Source organism: Miniopterus natalensis, chromosome 7 (genome assembly GCF_054644295.1).
Source record: "Miniopterus natalensis isolate mMinNat1 chromosome 7, mMinNat1.hap1, whole genome shotgun sequence".
NCBI classification, from domain to species: Eukaryota; Metazoa; Chordata; class Mammalia; order Chiroptera; family Miniopteridae; genus Miniopterus; species Miniopterus natalensis.
This window is the reverse complement of record NC_142087.1, coordinates 65,056,461-65,076,036: the sequence shown is the minus strand read 5'-3', so window position 1 is coordinate 65,076,036 and position 19,576 is coordinate 65,056,461. Positions and strand designations below refer to the sequence as shown.

The following is a 19,576-nucleotide window of genomic DNA, read 5'->3' as shown; positions in this document are numbered from 1 at the left end:
ACGATGTACCTTGAATAATGGATCAATGAGAGTCCCCTGACAAAGGCTGGACAGCCATAAAATACATGTTTTGTGATTGCCTTAACATTCCAACTGAAGGACTGACTGAGAGAATATTATTATTTCTAAATGCCAAGCTAGCTAAAACAGTGAAGACTTTCAGTAGGTGCTTCTCTTATTAGTGTTTGGAGCAATTATAGAGAGAATGGGTCAGTGCAATTCCCTCTTGCACTTAAAATATCTTTTCTTGCTGATGTAAGAAAAGCTATTCAAATTCAAATCAGGCTCCTGTGAGAGACATTGCAAATAAGTAGCAATGCCCCCCCCCCCCCCCCCATAAGGCTGCATGTGAGGAGGTCAGTGTAATTCACTGCAAATAATGTGGTGTTAAATCAACAAGTAGAATCAACTTGCTTTTTGCTTTATGAGAATTGTTTAAATTCTTGGCACCTGGTATAGGGCATATATTTATTTTATTTTCTCCCTGTTAATTTTATTTCTCTCTTATTGCATTATGGAAAATCAGATAAAAAATAAATATGAACACTTTTACACAGCCCTCTCTGAATAAACAGATTTTCAATGAATTTCTAAATATCACAAGTCAAGTACTGTATTCAGTAAACTAAGGCTGAGTACAATAAGAGAGCTTGGATTGGAGAGGGATCAGGAATATATGTAGAGAGGAGCTTGATAACTCTAAGTTACTAGCTTGATTGAAAATCTGTTTTTTCATTTTGTTGTTTTATGGTCATAATGACACAGCCATAAAGCTTCATCTATAAATGCAGAGGAAAAAGAAGGTCATGTGACCAGATAATTCAAGGTTAAAGAAAATTGACAGACTATCTTCCTAGTAAGAAAGAGATGAAAATGTGTTGACTTTCATTTCAGAAGAATTGTTAAGATTAGAAGTTTCCATTTATCAGCAGAAAAAGAAAAATGATCCAGTGCACTTTTCATATCTTCCATGTGATACATTTTCCATGTTTTGAATCTTCCTACATAAAATTCCCCGATTGGAAATCCAGAGAGGAAAAACTGTGTGTGTGTTGTGTGTGTGTGTGTAGAAGCATGGGAGATAGAGAAAGAGAATTGTTTTAAGAATATACGATGCAAATTGAAATAACATTTCTAAGAGCATTTTTTCAAGAAAGAAAATAATTGGAATACATTATTTACTTCTCTTAAGAAAATGACAAAGCACAGGTACTCACCTAACCTCTCGATGGAATAATAGCGCTGCTTACTGTCCACGCGCACTGTCTCGGCGTACGGGCTCCCCACGCCGTAACCAATAATGTACCCGCGCACCACGATGTTGGGGTTCAAGGGGGGAGTCCAACTCATGATGATGCAGTTGGTCTGGGGCCTCACATGAAGAGAGCTCGGCTGGTCAGGGACTTGAGACTCTAGAATTCAAAGAGAGGCATCATCAGCCTGCCTTGTGAAGAACGGACAGCGAGATATGTTTCCCACTTAAACCACACTTAACGCCCCACTCCCCACTCCACAGATGCTCAACGGGTGCACCCCTTAAGGCCCAAGCTCCTCCACGTTTCAGCGTGTCATACGTTTCCTATGTTTGATTTGACTTTCAGGGAATTTCTTAAGCACAAGGGGCTACCTGAATACCTTCCATTCATCTCTATTCCAGTAGTTTTGCTGGGGGCTCATTTCCCCCCATGTTCCTTCTTGGGTATTATTAATAGGGGGTGACATTGAAACTGCACGCAAGTCACACTGTCCAGCTTAAACTGGTTCTAAGTCCTTAAAGCAGGCTGGTGACTGATGCAATCTTTGAGTTACTCTCCAGAGACAGCACTGGGCATGTTATCCCTGACCTCAAGTTGACCTTGGAACCAAGAATCTTCAGCCCATGGAGCTCAAGTAATGGAAGTGTGGCCACCAGAGCCTTTTACGAAGCAAGAGACCCTTCAGTAAGGATTCGGTGCCCAGACCAAATATGGACAAAGGCAGAACAGAGCAATCAAACCCTGCCAGGTTGGAATTCCTTTGTTTTCTCTTGCCCCTGGACCCTATACCATAATTGGCCAAGTTCCAAAACTCTCTAACCAAAACTTGCCCTGCCAGCACTGCCTCGTGCCCCATCCTGTTCTCCTTAGCCCTTAAAACTTGTCCGGATGCCAAATTGGGGAGTCATATTTGAGTGGGGCCTCTCATCTTCTGATGAGTCGATTCAGCATTTAACAAATAAGTTCTTTCTTCTCTCAAAGGCCGGTTTCATAACTTTGCTCTTACGCGCAGTGGGCAGCAGACCCTTGCTTGGTGACAAAATCAAGGCAGATGTAAGAATAATAGAAATGGGAACAGAGTGTCAAAAACTGTCTTTCCCAAGGACTGTTTACTCTGATTTAATTAAAACTAAAATAAACATGGAAGTCCTTTCTTAAGAAATTGTCAGGAAAAACAGCTTAGGGCCATGACTTGCTCGGCATGGTTAGGATGGTCCTTGACCTATAGTTTGTTGCATCTCTGAAAAGTACATTGATTAGCAAAGGAAAGGAGACAGTGGCCTGGATTAAAGACTCTGGAGGGTGCAAATTTGGTTTAATATCAGACCAAATGTCATTTACTAGCTGTGTTTCCTCGTGACATTACTTATCTTCCGTGAGCCTGTCTTCTAATTCAATTGGCATTTCAAACATTGATGGATTGAAAGCTTCAGCTCTGGGAGTATTCAAAAGAAGAGTCCAAATTTGTCCTGTACACTCACTAGCCGTGAGGGACCGTAAGACCTTACCGATCTTCTCGAACCCTCAGTTTCCTCACGTGCAGAATGATGACAAGGACAGCGATGGTCTTATATGGTAATGAGGAAATTTAATGAGATAATGCATAAAAAATTCTCATCGTGAGGAGCTGTTAGAGGAAACGTAATTTTAAGGACATTGTGTGTTGAACATTAATAAATTCGCATTCTGATTTTTATATCATCATTTTCCCCATGATCGCATCCTAAAGAAAGTTTTCTGTGTCCACTTTCTGGACATCTATCACCACCCAATTGAATATTTATAAAACACAAGTATCTTTAGAGTATGGAGCAGGTAATGAGGATGGTCAGGACACAGGACAAAGGGAATGCGGCAGGCATAAAACATAAAACCTTCGCTCTTGGGGATTTGTAATTTAATGGGAAGTGCAGACAAGTGTAAAGGCAGTTATAGCACACCATTATAAATATTTTGGTAGGTTTAAAACCAGCATATGTAATCCATTTTTTGAAAATCAGGTAAGTATTTTGGGAAGAAATTTAAGAAAGAAAGTGCCCATCTAAACTTGATAGTCCGTTAGGGGCTTAGTGCAGTTCCTGGCAATTTAATAGGTACTCAAAAACAATAGTGATTTGAACTTATTCGAATGCTTTGTGTTCATTGTTTCTTTCCTAACTGGAAATCTCTAATGGTAACATATGTCAAATTATGTAAGAGAATTTGATGATTAAAGGAAATATTACAATATATTTTTCTCCAATGTAATAGCAAAAGGAGACGCAGTCTCTACCAGCTTTACCTACCATTAAACACACTTCTAGCTTAAGTGATATATGAAAGTGTGCCTTTTATTAAAGTTTTTAATAAAAAACTTTTATTAAAGTTTTTAAAGTGCCTGTTACTAAATAGGTACTATGTTAACAGCTTCTCAAAAGATGCTACATTCTAAAGGTGCTACATCAACAGCACTTTCTCAGGTGCTTTTTTCTTCTATAGATGCCCATTTGTGAACAAAAAGGAAACAAGCTATTCTTTGCCCTGAAGGATCCTGTGATGTGATATGCAAAGGCACCATAAAAATATTATCTCAAAATCCTAATATAAACCTTAACAGCAGAAACACAACGTCTGTGAAGGATTTTCTACGATAAACCTTAAGTGAAAATAATAAAAGCAATGAAAGGGATGGATTAATACTTAAATTAGCCAATCAGAGAAAGAAAAATACCATATGATCTTACTTATTTGTGGAATCTAATGAACAAAGTAAACCAATGAACAAAATGGAACCAGAGGCCTGAATACATGGAACAGGCTGGCAGCTGTCAGAGAGGAGGGGAGTTGGGGGGCTAGATAAAAAATGGTGAAGGGATTCAGCAAAAAAAAAATATACACACACACACACACACAACATATAGACACAAACAACAGTGCGGTGATAGCCAGAGGGAAAAGGGTACAGGCTAGGTGCAGGTGGGCAAAGGGGGGATAAATGGGGGTGGAAAGAGACTTTGCTTTGGGCAATGGGCACATGATGTAGCGTGCAGATGTTTTGTTGATTTGTACACTTGAAACCTGTATGGTTTTGTAAATCAATGTCACCCCAGTAAATTCATTTAAAAAGTACTTTGTAACCTTATTGCCACAGAGGCTCTCCAGTGTCCTTGAAATTTAATGAGCTCTATAATAAATTTTGTGTAACACATTTGAAGCTTTTATAGTAATTGTTGAAACAACAAGATAATCTTACATTTATAAAATGAACTAAATAGTATTCATATTTTCTGCAATTATAACTTTTTAAAAATAATATAAAAGCCTAACTTTTTTTAATCTTCACCCAAGGATATTTTTTCCATTGCTTTTCAGAGTGGAAGGGGGAGGGAGAGAGAGAGAGGGACATTGATGTGAGAGAGACACATGGATTGCTTGCCTCCTGCACATGCCCTTACCAGGGCCAGGGATCAAGCCTGCAAGCAAGGGACTTGCCCTTGACTGGAATCGAATCCAGGACCCTTCAGTCTGTCAGCTAATGCTCTAACCACTGAGCAAAACCAGTCAGGGCAAAGCCTTACATTTTTAATGACAATATTCAACATCTTTTTAAATAAAAGAAAAACAATTATCTAAAATGTTTTCAGAACAATAACTTTCTCCATCTTTCTGCAAACCACAGAGTATCTCCCTTGCAAGTTAGTTAAAGTAGTACCCACAGAATTACATCTATTTGAGCTTTAAAGGTACCGTGGTGATGAGTGTAGACATTGGCTGTTGAAGAAGAGAGGCTATTAGTACACACAGCACATCTTTACTTGTCACTGCATAAAAGTAGTTTCAATTCTAGATCCTAACCCTAAAACAATTTTAACATTACAAAAAAATAAGGGTATTCATACATAAGAATATATACTGCCTTCCATTCTAAATACTTAATGGCATTTACCACTCAGCTAAGATCACAGCGTCAGAGGGAAGGGTGCCTGTCAAGGCAGTATTAGACCTAAGCCATTCATAATACCTGGCCTCATTATAAAGATAACTGTGTTAGGAGATTGTTCACAATCCAAAATAGCCCATTTGTACCCCTCCATTCACTTCTTCGTCTAAAGACAGAAATGACAATTTTCCTTTTATCTTACGGGAGTGAGTTTTCTCCAGCACAGATGATGTCACAGAGTATGAAAGCAGCTACTAGTGGAATGAGCTATAAAAACATCAATTCAGGAAATCTGCTGTGGAAGGTGTGTGACGCGAATACTCTTTGGAGGCTGACACTGAAATTCGCTATTCAGAAGTACATGAAAGATCTCACAAGTACCCCTAGGACAATGAGCGCATGTATAAGGCATAGATAAGTATTGAGGCAATTATTAAAATAATTTGAAACCAAAGAACACATTTTTCCTGAAATATCCAAATTAATGAGGCCCAACATTTCTACTGGAGTCTGAATTATGAAGATAAGTAGGTCAACTGCCATTCTTGATTATACTATGAAATTATGGGTCCTTAGTTTAATTTGTTTCTAAAGAACATTTATTATTCATTCAGTCATGATTACAGGTTTCCACTAATGAGTAATGTTCACATATAACACACCAGGAAATTTATCAGATTAATCCCTATAACTTTTCAACAATTGCCGTGGATCACCTATGTACCAGTCATAGTACTATAGAACTAGCTATAGGGGATATGGTTTTGGGTAGGTAAGTCCAAAAGGAAAAAGAACAGACAAGGGAATCTTGAGATCTTGGTAAGTGCCATGCTGATGGCACAGCAACCGACTCACCAAGGAAGGTATCACCGGTGGAGTCTATGGTGAAAGATCAGAAAGAGCCAGTTAGGCAAACATCTGGGTGGAAAGCTTCATAGGCAGAGGGAACGACTACTGCAGAAGTCTTAGAGCAAGAGTGGGGCTGGTATTATTTTTAAAAAAAAGCAAAGTAGGCCATTGTGCCTGGAGGGTAGAGGGTACAGGAAGGACAATAAAGAGAAAGGGGGGCACCCAATGGGAGTGTAAAACAGTGCAGCAACTCTGGAAAACATAAAGCAGTTCTTCAAAAAATTAAACGTGGAATTACCATGTGATCCAGCATTTCCGTGTCTGGGTATATTCCCCAAAGAACGGAAAGCAGGAACGCAAACAGGTGTTTATTTATACACCTGTGTTCACAGCATCTTTATTCACAAAAGTCAAAAGGTAGAAGCCACCGAAGAGTCCGTCAGCAGATGAACGGATTAACAAACTGGGGTGTGTACACACAATGGAATATTTTTCAGCTTTAAGTAGGAAGGAAATGCTGACACATGCTACAACAGGAATGAGCCTTGAGGACGTTAGGCTAAGTGAAGTAAGCCAGTCACAGAAGGACAATTGTATGGTTCTACTTATATGAGGTACTCAGGGTAGTCAAATTCCTAGAGACAAAGTATAATGGTGATTGCTGGGGATAGGAGAGGAGTATTGTGGAGCTATTGTTGGATGGGCACCTAGTTTTACTTTTGCAAGATGAAAAATTCTAAAGAAGGTGTAGTGATGGCCGCACAGAAGCACGAATGCCCTTCACGCCATTGAACTGTACACTTAAAATGGTTAAGATGGTTCATTTTATTGTGTGTGTACTTTAAAATACATTTTTTAAAATTAGGAGACCCTAAAAATTCTTTTGAACTTGTCTGGGTGGCCACTGTGGAGATGAAGTGGACATATTTGGGACATTTGGAAAGTATAGTCAGCAAACCTATAGGTTGGACTTGAGGGGTGTGGGAAAGAGGAGACTCAGTGATAACTCATGCATCTTTGGCTGGGCACCTGGTGGATGATGCACTGAGATGAGGCAAAACAAGTGAGTTACTGCATCATGTTAAACGTGAGATGCCTAACAGTCATGCCTGTGGAGATATCAGGGAAGTAGATGGGTACAAAGTGTGGAATTTGGTGAAAGGACATGGTCAGATACATAGATGTGGAAGCCACCAGCATATAAAGGGTATTTCAAAATAAGTGTACATGAATATAGATATAATGTATATGTGTAAACAAATAAACTACAAATAAGATCATGCTATCGCTCCACTCAAAGGCCCCCAATCTTCCCATATCATATTGTAAGGCCAAGTTCTTTACAGTGGCTTAAAAGGTCATGTATAATCTACCCTTTCCTCCACCCCACTTAGCCCTTCATCTTCATCTCCTGTCACTTTCCCCTTTGCTCACCTCACCCCCGTCATCTACTCCACACTGGACACTGCTGGTACTCACACATGCCAGGCATGCTCTGGCCTTGGGGCATTTGTGTTTCTCTGCCCAGGGAGCTCTCTCTAGAATATGCCTTCCTCCCTTTACTTCCTTCAGGTTTTTGTGATTTAATTTCCAGTTGCAGCCTTCCCTGGTTACTGTATTTAAAATTGTTATTTTTTTCCTAATCTCTAAAATTCTAATCTCCTAATATTCTCCTCTCATTTTTCCCCCTTTAGGATTTACCACTCATTCTGCTATTTAATGTGATTATTTCACTATTCTTTGCCTCATCCTTTCCCATAAATTCTCCAGTAGCTAGAACAGTTCCTGGCACAAAGTACTCAAAAATATGGAAACAAAGTTCCTATTTCTTGTAAGGTTCAATACAATTGTCATTATGTGTAACTGTCATTAAATATAGAATGACCACAGTTTTCTAGAACTCTCCCCATAAGAAAAGAGTTTTGATTTAAAAAAAGGAATAGCATAGAAATAAAACGATGAAAATGCAGTTATTAAGGTTGCTTGTCCTAGTGACCAGCAAGATTTGTGTCCGCCGCCTCCCACTAATGAAACTGATTGCTGCCGCCACCGTCGGGCGTGGACGGCAATGCCAGCAGTCCCAGGCCCTGCTGCTTTTGACAAATACTCACATATCTGCTCTCTTTTTAGTGTGCTGCATTTTATGGCTCATTTATTAGAGTTTTGTTCCAGTCCTTAGTAACATATATATATATATATTTTTTTTTTTTAATTTTTTTGCAGATAATTACATAAAGTAATTGACATACCCAAACTCTTGTCTTTCCAGACAGGTCTTATATATACTAATGTGTTCATTCCATTGGCAGGGCCTATTCTCATTAATGGACATAATTTTCCTTAAGACATTCATCTCTATAAATTTTTAATGTTATTTATTTAATTATTGTAGCAGAAAGCCACTTCTATTCACCATTGAAATCTACCTGGTTGTTTCTTCCCAATTCTACTTAGCATTTCAATAAATGTTTTATCATTTAATATATCACAGCTTTTTTCCTCAAAGATGTTTATTCCAGTCATAGTTGTTATTCTATTATTTCACACATAACTTGCATTCTTAGCTATTCTACACGTTTTATTTATTTCAGTTTTTTTTACTTTTCAAAGTTAAGATTTATAATTTTAGCCCTATTTCATTTTTTGTTTACTTTTAATATGTTTTTCTTCAATCTTGATTGTTTTATGGCAACTAATCTCATTATTCTATTATTTTACTTTACTTTTAGTTACTTTTGTTTGTCTAGTATTGTTTTATTCTATCACTGCTCCTGAAATTGAAAATGAATGTTGATAGAAACTGAGGGTAGAATGGTTGTTGCTAGGGCCTGGGCCTGGGGTTAGGGGTTTGAGGAGATGAGAAGAGATTGGTCAAAGGGCACAAACTTCCAGTTATAAGATGAATAAGTTCTGGCGGGATCTAATGTAAATCATAGAGACTACTTAACAATATATATTACATACTTAAAAGTGGCTAATATTGTAGGTCTAAAATGTTCTCACCACCCACACAAAAAGGTAGTCATGTGAGGTGATGGGTGTGTTAACTAACCTCAGCATGGTATCCATCACGCTGTGCATGTTGTACATAACACCACATGTCAATCATATCTCAATAAAGCTAGAAAATTAAAAAACTAATGTAAGACAAAAGTAGAAAAAAATGTAGAAATTCAAGGGGAGAAGGTGGTATATAGTTAATGCTCTAAAAAGGGAGTTTTGACAGATTTGTTCTTTTAATAGTACAACAGTAAGTTCTAATTCTGAAAAAAAAAAAAAAAAAAAAAAAAGTGTCTCCTAAATCTACGTCAGTTAAACTAGTAGATCTGGGGCAGGGGTGGGGATGATGGTGTTCATCTATGTCCTTCAATTCCTGATATGGAAAAACTTACTCCTAGTGACAATAAAGGCAGATTATTGGAATAAAGTTGTCTGCGCAGGCCTAGTAAATAATTGGCATCTTTCTGAACAGATAATTGATTGGATTCCATGTCCTATAGACTCTGAACCTTTCCACACTAATCACTGTTTGCACTGACGATAACTCCAAGGGAAAAAAAGAAGGGAAAACGTAAGGTATTCCTCAGGGACAAGACTCCCAAAGCCATCCCCCAGGCTGAGCCTTAACAGATCAAGATTCTTTCCTTCCCTGTTCTCTCTTGCTTATAGAAGCTACAGAATCTTGACACTAGATTATCAATATGGTGAGACCAGTTCTGACTTCATGAGTGGGAAAACCTGAGCTTGACAGTTAGAGGTGATGTGTCTTCCTAAGAGCAGCTGTGGAATCAGAGCCTATCATATGGTAGATTTGTTCTCTCAACTTAGAGTTCAGGAATACCAACTTAAAATATCATAAAATCTCACTAGAATCTTGTGTCTTTCCACCATGAACTTCATATTCAATAATCTCCAGATTTGGGCTGTTCAAACAATAAACCCTATGCCGAATGGGGTATGGGGGATAGGGTCTCGGTGCTTTTCAAATGATGTATTTCCATGATTGCTTCAGGCTCATTCTCCCATAACTGGATTGAAACTCTACTCTCTCAAAACTACAGACCTATTTGATTGCTCTTAAAAAACAGTATCTCTAAAATCGTATGCCAAGCTGCTCTCTAGAAAACTGGGGTTTTCTGTTAATAGCTTACATGAGGAAAAGGTCATGGAAGGGAGAATAAATGGTAATGGAAAGAGACATGACTTGGAGTGGTGAACACAATATAATGCACAGGTGATGTATCATAGAATTGTATACCTTAAACCTATATAATTTTATTAACCAATGCCACCCCAATAAATTCGATAAAAAGTATATACACATAACAAAGAGAGCAAAGCGTGTTTCTAGCTCTTGTTTATCTGCATTTTTTTAATGACCACAAGAATGAGCATCGGTGAAGAATCCATCGAACTGTCTAAATCATATGAGTTTAACATAGCTAATGCCTGGCTATGAATGCTGACATAGTTGCCCCTCTATTCAATATTAAATGAGCATCTACTATGCAACAGGCACCATGCAAAGTGAGAAATTCAAGTAAAATAAAGCATGGCCTAATAAAACTAGTTTGGCATAAGAGACTAAATGTTGCCCTGGCAGGTGTGGCTCAGTTGGTTGAGTGTCATCCTGAGCACCACAAGGTGACCAGTTAGATTCCCAGGCAGGGCACATACCCAGGTTGTGAGTTTGATACCCGGTGGGGCTCCTATGGGAGGCAGTAAGTCAATGTTTCTCTCTTTTTCTTTCTCTCTCTTTCTCTCTCTCTCTCTCCCCCTCCCATTCCCTCTCTCTAAAATAAAAAAAAAATTAAAGGAGAAGGGAATTTTTATTTTTCTACCAAAAGTAGTGCCAATAGTCTTAACACATTTATTGGATAATCTGCTAGCTAAAGTGCCACCTTTATTTTTTATTTTTTCTCAATTATAGCAGAAATATTTCTGTCCTCTGCAGTCTATTACACTGATCTACTTGTTTATTTCCATGCCAGACAGTACTATATTGATTTTAAATCAGGATTTATATAGTAAATGTTAATGTTTATTTAAATTGTTCAAAATTTCTCAGAATTCTTTTACATTTATCCTTTCATATAAAGTTCATTTTGATTAAAATTATATTAAATTAATCATTAATTTGGGAAGAACTAACTTTATGTAATGGTAAAATTCTACATCAAGGAACATATATATCTTTCTATTTATTCATGTCTTATAGCTTTTAATAAAATGTCATTTCCTTCATATACATTTGTTTGCAGATTGTTAAATTTAGTCTTAGATTTTATACTTTAGGTTGCTGTATAAATGCATTTCTTTTTAATGTTTGAACTAATTATTGCTAATATAAGAAAAAGCTACTTTTGTACATACATGCACAGAAACCTACTACCTTGTTAAATTTTCTTATTGGTGTTAATAGGTTTTTAGTATAGTATTTTGGAATTTCCAAATGCAAAGACAATACTTATAAAAAATAACACTATCCTTTCTGTAATAAAATGTTATGGTTTCTTAAGGTTTTTTTTTCTTACCCAAAGCTCTATATTACTGAATAACAAATAGTGGTAAGCTCCCCTATCTTATTTGGATCTTAAAGACAATGTGTTTAGTATTTTACCCTTTAGCATAATGTATGATTTTAGTTTCTTACAAAAACAATTACACTTTGAAAGCTTCCTATTACTCCATTAATATGAGTTTTTTAAAAATTGGCAATGGCTGCCTATTTTACAAATTGCCTTCTTGCATCTATTGATATAATTATCTGACAACACTCCTTTAAATTATATCTTAATTAGAGGGCGGGTTGTTAAGATGCACAGAATGTATGCCCTGAGTTTTCTATCAGAAGGGAATGCATCTATTTCCTTAATTCACACAACAAGGTTCTATCATCATGAACAGGAACAAGCCTCATAGATCAACAGTATGAGTATTTCATATTACTGTCAAAGTCTGGATGTCCTTTAGCAAAACCAGCAACTACAATAAGCTTTTGTTGCGTGTATAACATATATCAGAAATACAGTTGAGCACTTTTGTGCCATTAACATAGTTGATTTTCACAAAGGTCCATTGAGGTGGATATTGTTGTTATACCCTAATTGTAGCTGAGAAAATTCAGGTCTTAGGGAGGCTAAATTATTCCAGATTATACAGTGAGTGGAGTTATTAAGATTTCAGAGCCCACAATCTTATCCACTACGTTATACTTAGAAAAAGCCAAGCAAGTCATAAGGGGATCAAACATTTCATGAGGATGTTACAAAGTGTGCTGTGGCTAAGGAAAGGACTTGAAACACTTATCCAAGTCTAAGTAATTTGTACCATCTCCTGCACAGTGGAGCTCTGAGATTTTGAATCATTTGCCCAAGTACAAAAGCACGTTTTAAGTTGCTTAGGGAAATCAGTTTTGGCTTTGCCTGCATCATTCTCTATAAGTAAGATGATTTTTTTGGATAATCCTCACTCAATGATATTTTCCACTGATTTTAGGTAGAGTGGGAGGCAGGGAGGGAAGGAAGGAGAGAGAGAGAGATGTGAAAGAGACATCGATTGGTTGCCTCCCACATGCGCCCCAACCGGGGCTGGGGATCGACCCTGTGACCCTTTGGTGTGCAGGCCGAAGCCCTAGCCACGGAGCCACACTGGCCAGGGTCAGGAAGATGAATTGTACTTGGATGAGAATAAAGGACTTGATTCTTCAGCTTCGTGATGGATTGACTGCTGTACCACTGGCTCACCACATTCCACAAGCGTATTTATCAATTAGCGAACCAGAATGTCAAGAATGAGCTCCTATTAAAATCCCATGTGAAAGAATTCCTTTTGCACAACATACCACCTGCCTGTTCCTCTGTGCATAAATCCCAACTAACATCATTATATCGCCAGAGGACCACATTTGTGAGTCACTAGTGTACTGGGGGTTCCGAGTGATAACGTGATACCTTTGGGTGGTGAGACTTTGTTGGTTTGTTGTGTATGTATATTGTTGACCTACAACAGTACACATTTACTGCTTCTTTAATGATAAAAGTATATTCAAATGTTATGGTAGGTTTGTAAATTTGTTCATAGAGATCTTTGCCTAATTTTCATTTGTTTAATATTTTTTCCTGTGTCTTAAAAGTATTCAATTAAATTTTTTTTTTTTTTAAATATATCATTATTGATTTCAGAGAGAGGAAGGGAGGGAGAGAGACGGAAACAGCAATGATGAGAGAGTCGTCATTGATCAGCTGCCTCCTACATGCCCCTGACTGGGGACCGAGCCAATTTTGTTTTTAACAAGATCTGAAAGTCTCCCTCTTAAAAACAGAGGTAAGTTTAGTTTTGGACAATTTTAGAACTTGTCTCATTTAGAAGCATTTGTCATTTTTTCTTTCTAATTATTTTCTGTATTCTGCTAGGTAAAGTTTTATTTATTTTTATTTCTCCAATGATTCAGAAAATACATATTTTCTTTTTTTAAAATGTTTTTGAAAAAGCAACTGTTGGCTGAACATACAATTTGACATGGTGTTTATCTTCCACAAATCACAGAAAATATTGGGCTTTAGCTTATTTTTTGCACATCTAGTAGCTAAGCCTATCATTATAGAACTGTTTCTCTCTCATTCTGGCTCATTAAACTTTCATTAAATGTTCAGAATGTAAAATTCTAAATTTTTAAGGCTCTCTATAATATTACTTTTTCCTTTTCTTGACCTACTTTTTTAATTTCAAGCATAGTGCTCATTGTGTTCATATCTTTTAGCCTCGAAAAGATGCCAATATAAAACTAAAACACAAACTGACTGGTTTATTTTATTTTATGCAAACTTTTATTTTGGTACAAGTATACTTATCTTTGTCAACGATTCTAACAACCACCAAAAAAATTTCTCCTGGCAACTGTATTAGTTTCCCACCGTTGCCACACCTGTCGCGTAGATCAACACCCATGCATTCCTGGGAGCCAGAACCAGTCCCAGTCCCAGGGAGCTACGATCAAGGTGTCACAGGGCCACGTTCCTTCTTGAGGTTTTAGAGATGGTGTATTTTCTTGGCTCCTTACGCTTTTTCTAGAGTTTGTCCGTCTTCCTTGGCTCCTGGCTCCACAGTACTCCAAGCTCTGCTTCTCTTGTCGTATCCCTTCCTGTCGCTCTGATCTTCCCGCCCCCCTCTTACAAGGACCCTTGTGAGTACACCGGGCCCACCTGGACAATACAGGATAATCCCCTCCCTCACCATCCTTACCTTAATCACATCTGCAAAATCTCTTTTGCCATGTAAAGGAACGTATTAAAGGACTAGGACTTTTGGGGGGCCCGTTATTCAGCCTACTATGAGTCATACAATATTTTCCCTTCCTCCCTTCCTTCTTCCCTCCCTTCTTTTTTTTCTACTCTTCAATTTCTTCCATTTAGTTCAAAAACTTACTTTTCTCATTTCTCATTCTTCTGCCAAGAGAATTTCCACTTTTCAGAGTCTATTTTTTGAATGAGTTGGACAGTTTTAATATGCAGTGTTCCTCCTTTATGGGTGGTCTCATCAACTTAGATTTTATCATCACTCTGAAAATAAGCTTTATGTATTTCTTCTCAAAGCCATGTTCTCAGCAAATATATATTGTGCAAGTTTTGAAATACAGGGGTTTGTTTGTGGTTCACAGCTTAAAACAAATGACTTTGTAATGATCCCATTTCACCCAACCATTACCTGATCCGGCTAATAGGACTAATTATCTATTTCCCGAGGGCAGAAAATTAGAGATTGCTCCTAGGTGCACAGTTTTTGCTACATCCCATTATATTTTTGGGAGTCTCTGCATTGCTAATTTTTGCTAGCCAAGCTCCTCCGTTTTAGGGTGGAGGTTTAATTTCACATTACATTATGATTGATGTGTATAGCAATTTCTACCTGCTCACTATAAATTAGAAAAGTGTGGGGGGGAGCACAAAGAGATCCCCTCATCTTAAGTTCCTAGAGCAGCGATTTTCAACCTTTTTCATCTCACTGCACACATAAACTAGTTATTAAAATTCTGTGTCACACCAACAAATATAATTTTTGCCAATATGACAAAAAGTAGATATAGTTTTGATTCATTCACACCAAATAGCTATTGTTGTGTTGGCTGTTGTCATTTTTTTTATTTGACAATCTAAGGGGCAAGAGGTCAGTGCCCCTGGCTAAATAGTCAGGTATTGCATGTTTTAGAAATTCTTGTGGCACACCGGTTGAAAATGGCTGTCCTGGAGAATACCTTGCTAAACTTCATCACCAATTCCCTCATATCCTTATGCAAGACATTTACATAAGAACTTTGGGGAATTCTAACAATCTTGTCTTTTTTTTAAGGTGAAGTTTTGAGGCACAAAATAAATATTTTACAACTTTCCAGCTGTTAGTTACAGCAAATATGCTTTCAGGCAAACCTGAGCAAACAGTGAGGTTTGTTATATAATTACCTTAACAAAACATCCTAATTAAAGGCCAATCCATGAGGAATAGGAGTATTTTTCTAAGTTACTGTTGATTTTCAACTGCTTAAGCCAAGCAGAGGACACAAGAGGAAGTTTGGAAGCCAACGGGGACAGAATTGCCCTCAGCTCTCCGCACAAGGCACTGTGTCTGTTCAGCTGACCCACAGGGCTCAGAGCTACCACCCAAGGAGTAGGTCATTCCCTTGGGGTTCACCAGGGGACTCCAAAGCAATGGGGGCAATGCTATGCAATGCAAGGTACCTAGAGAGGGCTAACACAGCAGTTCCTTTCCAATGCAGAGTTCTTTGGCTACAGCAAAGAATGCCTCCTATTACAGATGGTTTTCAATGCCTTCTCCATATCCACAATTTATGAAAAATCAAACAAGTCTAATACCAAAATTTCCTATTTTGGAATGTTTAGAATTCAAAGCTTTCTAACATTAGCCATGAAAGCTTTGATAGAATTCATTTATATCTCATTTCATGATTTAAACATAGACATGAATATGTTTAAATGGGATGAGTTGAATCTTTTTTTAAATCTCCTTAATATACATACATATAGCAAGCCATCAGGCTGAGTTCTTTTGGAGCTCCTAGTGACCACTTCTGAAGTTGTACACTTGTCCAAACATTATTAATCCCTATCAAGAGTTATACTTTTTTATATTTGAATAATACAGATATAAAAATGAGAAAAACAGGAGGGAGGAAGATAAATTGAAATCCTTTTAGGGGAGTATCTCAGTGCAAAGAGACCATGAGTCAATAAATTAAGAAGGCCTTAGGACCATATATGTCTGGCCCTCTTAATTTCTTACAGCAAGCAAATCACTGCTTTACAAAGCAAGTGAAACATCTCTCTCCCACAATCACAGAGTTAAATGTCCTGAAATGGCTATTAGTTTCCATTTTGTTTTAAAGGTGAACAATCTCAAATCATAACCCGTAACAGCACTATATGCAACAAGTATCAACCCTGCTTGCTTTTTATTAGTTTTTATTTACCTTTTTAGCTGGCTAACATGTGCATTGCTGGCAAAGACAGAATTGCCTAAGCAATTATCATCCAGGTCAAGAAGTGGAAGAAAAGGGACACTATTTGATTTGAAATGTGCTGGAATGTATTAAGATGATTGACTGGTAAATGAGTAACATTTGAATGAATGAGGGTGCATTTTTGAACCAATACTGGCAAAATAACTTTCCTAAAGGCATTCTTTTGGAAGAATATCTACTATGCTGTCTCAAGCACCTTCCCTGTAAACCTAGACAACTCCCATTCCCTGAAGTTACTAAGTCAAGGATTTGTTTTCATGAAGTCTTTTCATTCAGGGCAGCCATTATCTGTTTATCCCTCAAGAGAGCTGTTCCTATCTCTTTCATGTCTGTACTCCCCATGACTTGGCGCACTCAAGGTTCTTAATTATATTTAATAATAACTGCATCACTACTAAACTAAGGAAAAGGGGAGGAGGGATGCTGCATTCAGAAGAGGGACATTATTAAGCCAGGAGCATGGAAACCTTCCAACAAATCCAATTAAGCAGCACTGATTAGGACTCTCCTTATGAGCACAGCCTAGAGATTCTTAATCAAAATAGATGTGTGAATTGGATTATATTAAGATTGCATGGATACGAAAAGCATGCAGTTAAATAAAAGTTTTGTGCCATCCCAGGAGCTGTGGTATCACATTTTAGTTTCACTTAGATTGTGAGTCATTCCAGTGGGGGAAAGAGCACATAAGTCAAGTGGAGAGCCCCATTCATCCTGGGTATTTTATGGGACCTTCAGCACCTCTGCTCCATTTATCTCCCCTCCTTCCAGTAAGAGATATAGTCCCTTAGTTTGGGTAAACAATATGACCTCATTTCTTAGAATCTTTTGCCTTGAATCACTGTCTCTTATTGTCAAAAGGTCAGTTCTAGAACATTAGGGGAGGCTTTTCTCTGATAACCTGCACTGGACATTCACTCACAAAACCTGGTCTTGAGTCTCAGCTCCACAGATTTTTACAGACTTTAAAAGTTATTTCTCAAGTAAAATAGAAAAATAAGGCATTTGTATAGCTTTTCATAACTGTCTTTTTATTCTTTAGATAAGATAGATCGTATCTTTAGGCCCATCTATCCTGGCCTCCTTGTCGTACTTCTGCCACCAACTGGCCTCCCATCTCAGGATGTTGGTTCTTACTGCTCCTTCTGCCTGCAGGGCTCCCTCTCTCATTGCCTTAAGGTGTGTGCAGATATTTTGCCTAATCAGAGAGATCTTCTCAACCCCCTATGTGAAATAGTACTCCCTAATCATTTGCTATTCCCTCTACAGTGCTTTATTTTTATTTAGAGTATTTACCACTCTCTCCATTTCCATAAAATGTATATTCTTTATTTATTGCTTTACCCCTAAAATACCTTAAAATAATGCCTATCCTATATAGGCCTTCAGGAAGAAACACATGAATAAATAAATACGTAAGTTAATGTTCCCTAACCTATTAGTGAAGGGTAGAAGCTTTGTGAAGTATGACTGTGTAGCTCCATAACTTCTCAATTTATATAACCTAAGACAAGTTAAAAAATAAGTATATAAACTTTAAAAGTTATTTCTCAAGTAAAATAGAAAAATAGGTATTGTATAGCTTAAATAACATCTTCTAGAGTTCAAGTTACTTTTCCATAAAATGTAATATTACCTCTAGGGTTGTCCCAACTGAGTTGTCCCATGTTTGCCTACTTCTAGTACACTTTTTAAAATATCTCTGCCCGAGTAATCTCATCAAAGTGCACATATAATTAAGTCACTATTTTTAAAAGTCCATTAATGACTTGCTTAGGATAAAGCATATTATTGCTTTAATGACATTATTAGGAAAAAGTTCAAAATCCTTAATTTGGTCTTGCCACATTTAGTAGCTGAGTATCTTACAAATCTCACCACATGTCATCTCTGTGTTTCAGTCTTGATGGCCTTTTTTCCAAGTGTCCAACAGTCTGTCTTGACTTTAGACCTGTATTTACCTTGCCCTCTTCTCTTCCTCCCTGGATTTCTAAGGTGTGCTTCTGCATAGTTAATGCCTGTTCATCCTTCAAGTCTCAGTTTAAATGCAAATCTTCTTTAAGTCTATTTGCCTATCTATCTAGCTATCCATCCTATAGGTGGGACAATATTCAACGGGGGTTTTGAGCTATAAAATGGCAATTTCTTATGACTTCACCTAGAACGTTTGTCTTTCTTTGCTACACTCTAAGGTCTACAAGAAAAGGATCATGTCTACCTTAGTTATTATTATATCCTCAGAGCAAAGCACAATGCCTAAAGCTTAGGAAACTTCCTATTAATATTCTTTGAATGAATGTGCAGTGCCATCCCAGTGATTATCATTGTTGTGGAAACAGCACTTGTTGATGACTTTACTGCTGCCATAATTACTCTGTAAAACCTGATCAGTGACTGTATTAAAATCACAAAGGAGGGTAAGTTATTTAGAAAGAGAAGTAGGGAAAGATCAAAGGGGAGAAAAATGAGAAGGGTCTGAGAAAGAGGAAGGAAGGACAGGCTTGAGAAAGGGTGATGCTAGAAGAACCAGAAAGAGAATAGAAATGAGGAGGGAAGAAGAAGGAATCTAGAGCTTCTACCTTCCACGACGAATAGGTCTAATAGTAATAAGGGAATTTCATCGTCAGTGGTCTTATGTCATCATATTGTCAAGACACATGTATTCATTTTTTTTAATCCTTACTCCAGGATATTTTTTATTGATTTTAGAGAGACAGGAATGGAGAGAGAGAAACATCAATGTGAGAAACATCCGAATGCTCCCCAACCAGAATTTGAACCCGCAACCTTTTGGTGTACAGGACAATGCTCCAGCCAACTGAGTAACTGGGCCTGACCCAGGCCCACATGTAGTCATTCTTCTAGCCATTTCTCTTGGTTCAAATTTTGATTACCTCGCTTTAAGTTTAGAGATGTAACTTACTTCTTTTTTCAAGTCTCATTTTCATGAATTTCTACCTCTTTCACCGTAAGTTGAAATCTCTCTGATATACTTCTGTTTTACTGTTTAGATTTTTT

At 37.5% G+C, this 19,576-nt stretch overlaps 1 protein-coding gene across 1 annotated transcript in view; it reads right to left on the bottom strand.

The window, feature by feature from the left end:
* Positions 1-19,576, bottom strand: part of DCC (DCC netrin 1 receptor) — a 603,848-nt gene that overhangs the window by 142,135 nt on the left and 442,137 nt on the right. Inside the window, exon 15 of the mRNA XM_087819312.1 lies at positions 1,218-1,412. Within this exon, the coding sequence (XP_087675438.1) occupies positions 1,218-1,412 (195 nt within the window). The remainder of the gene's footprint in view (positions 1-1,217; positions 1,413-19,576) is intronic.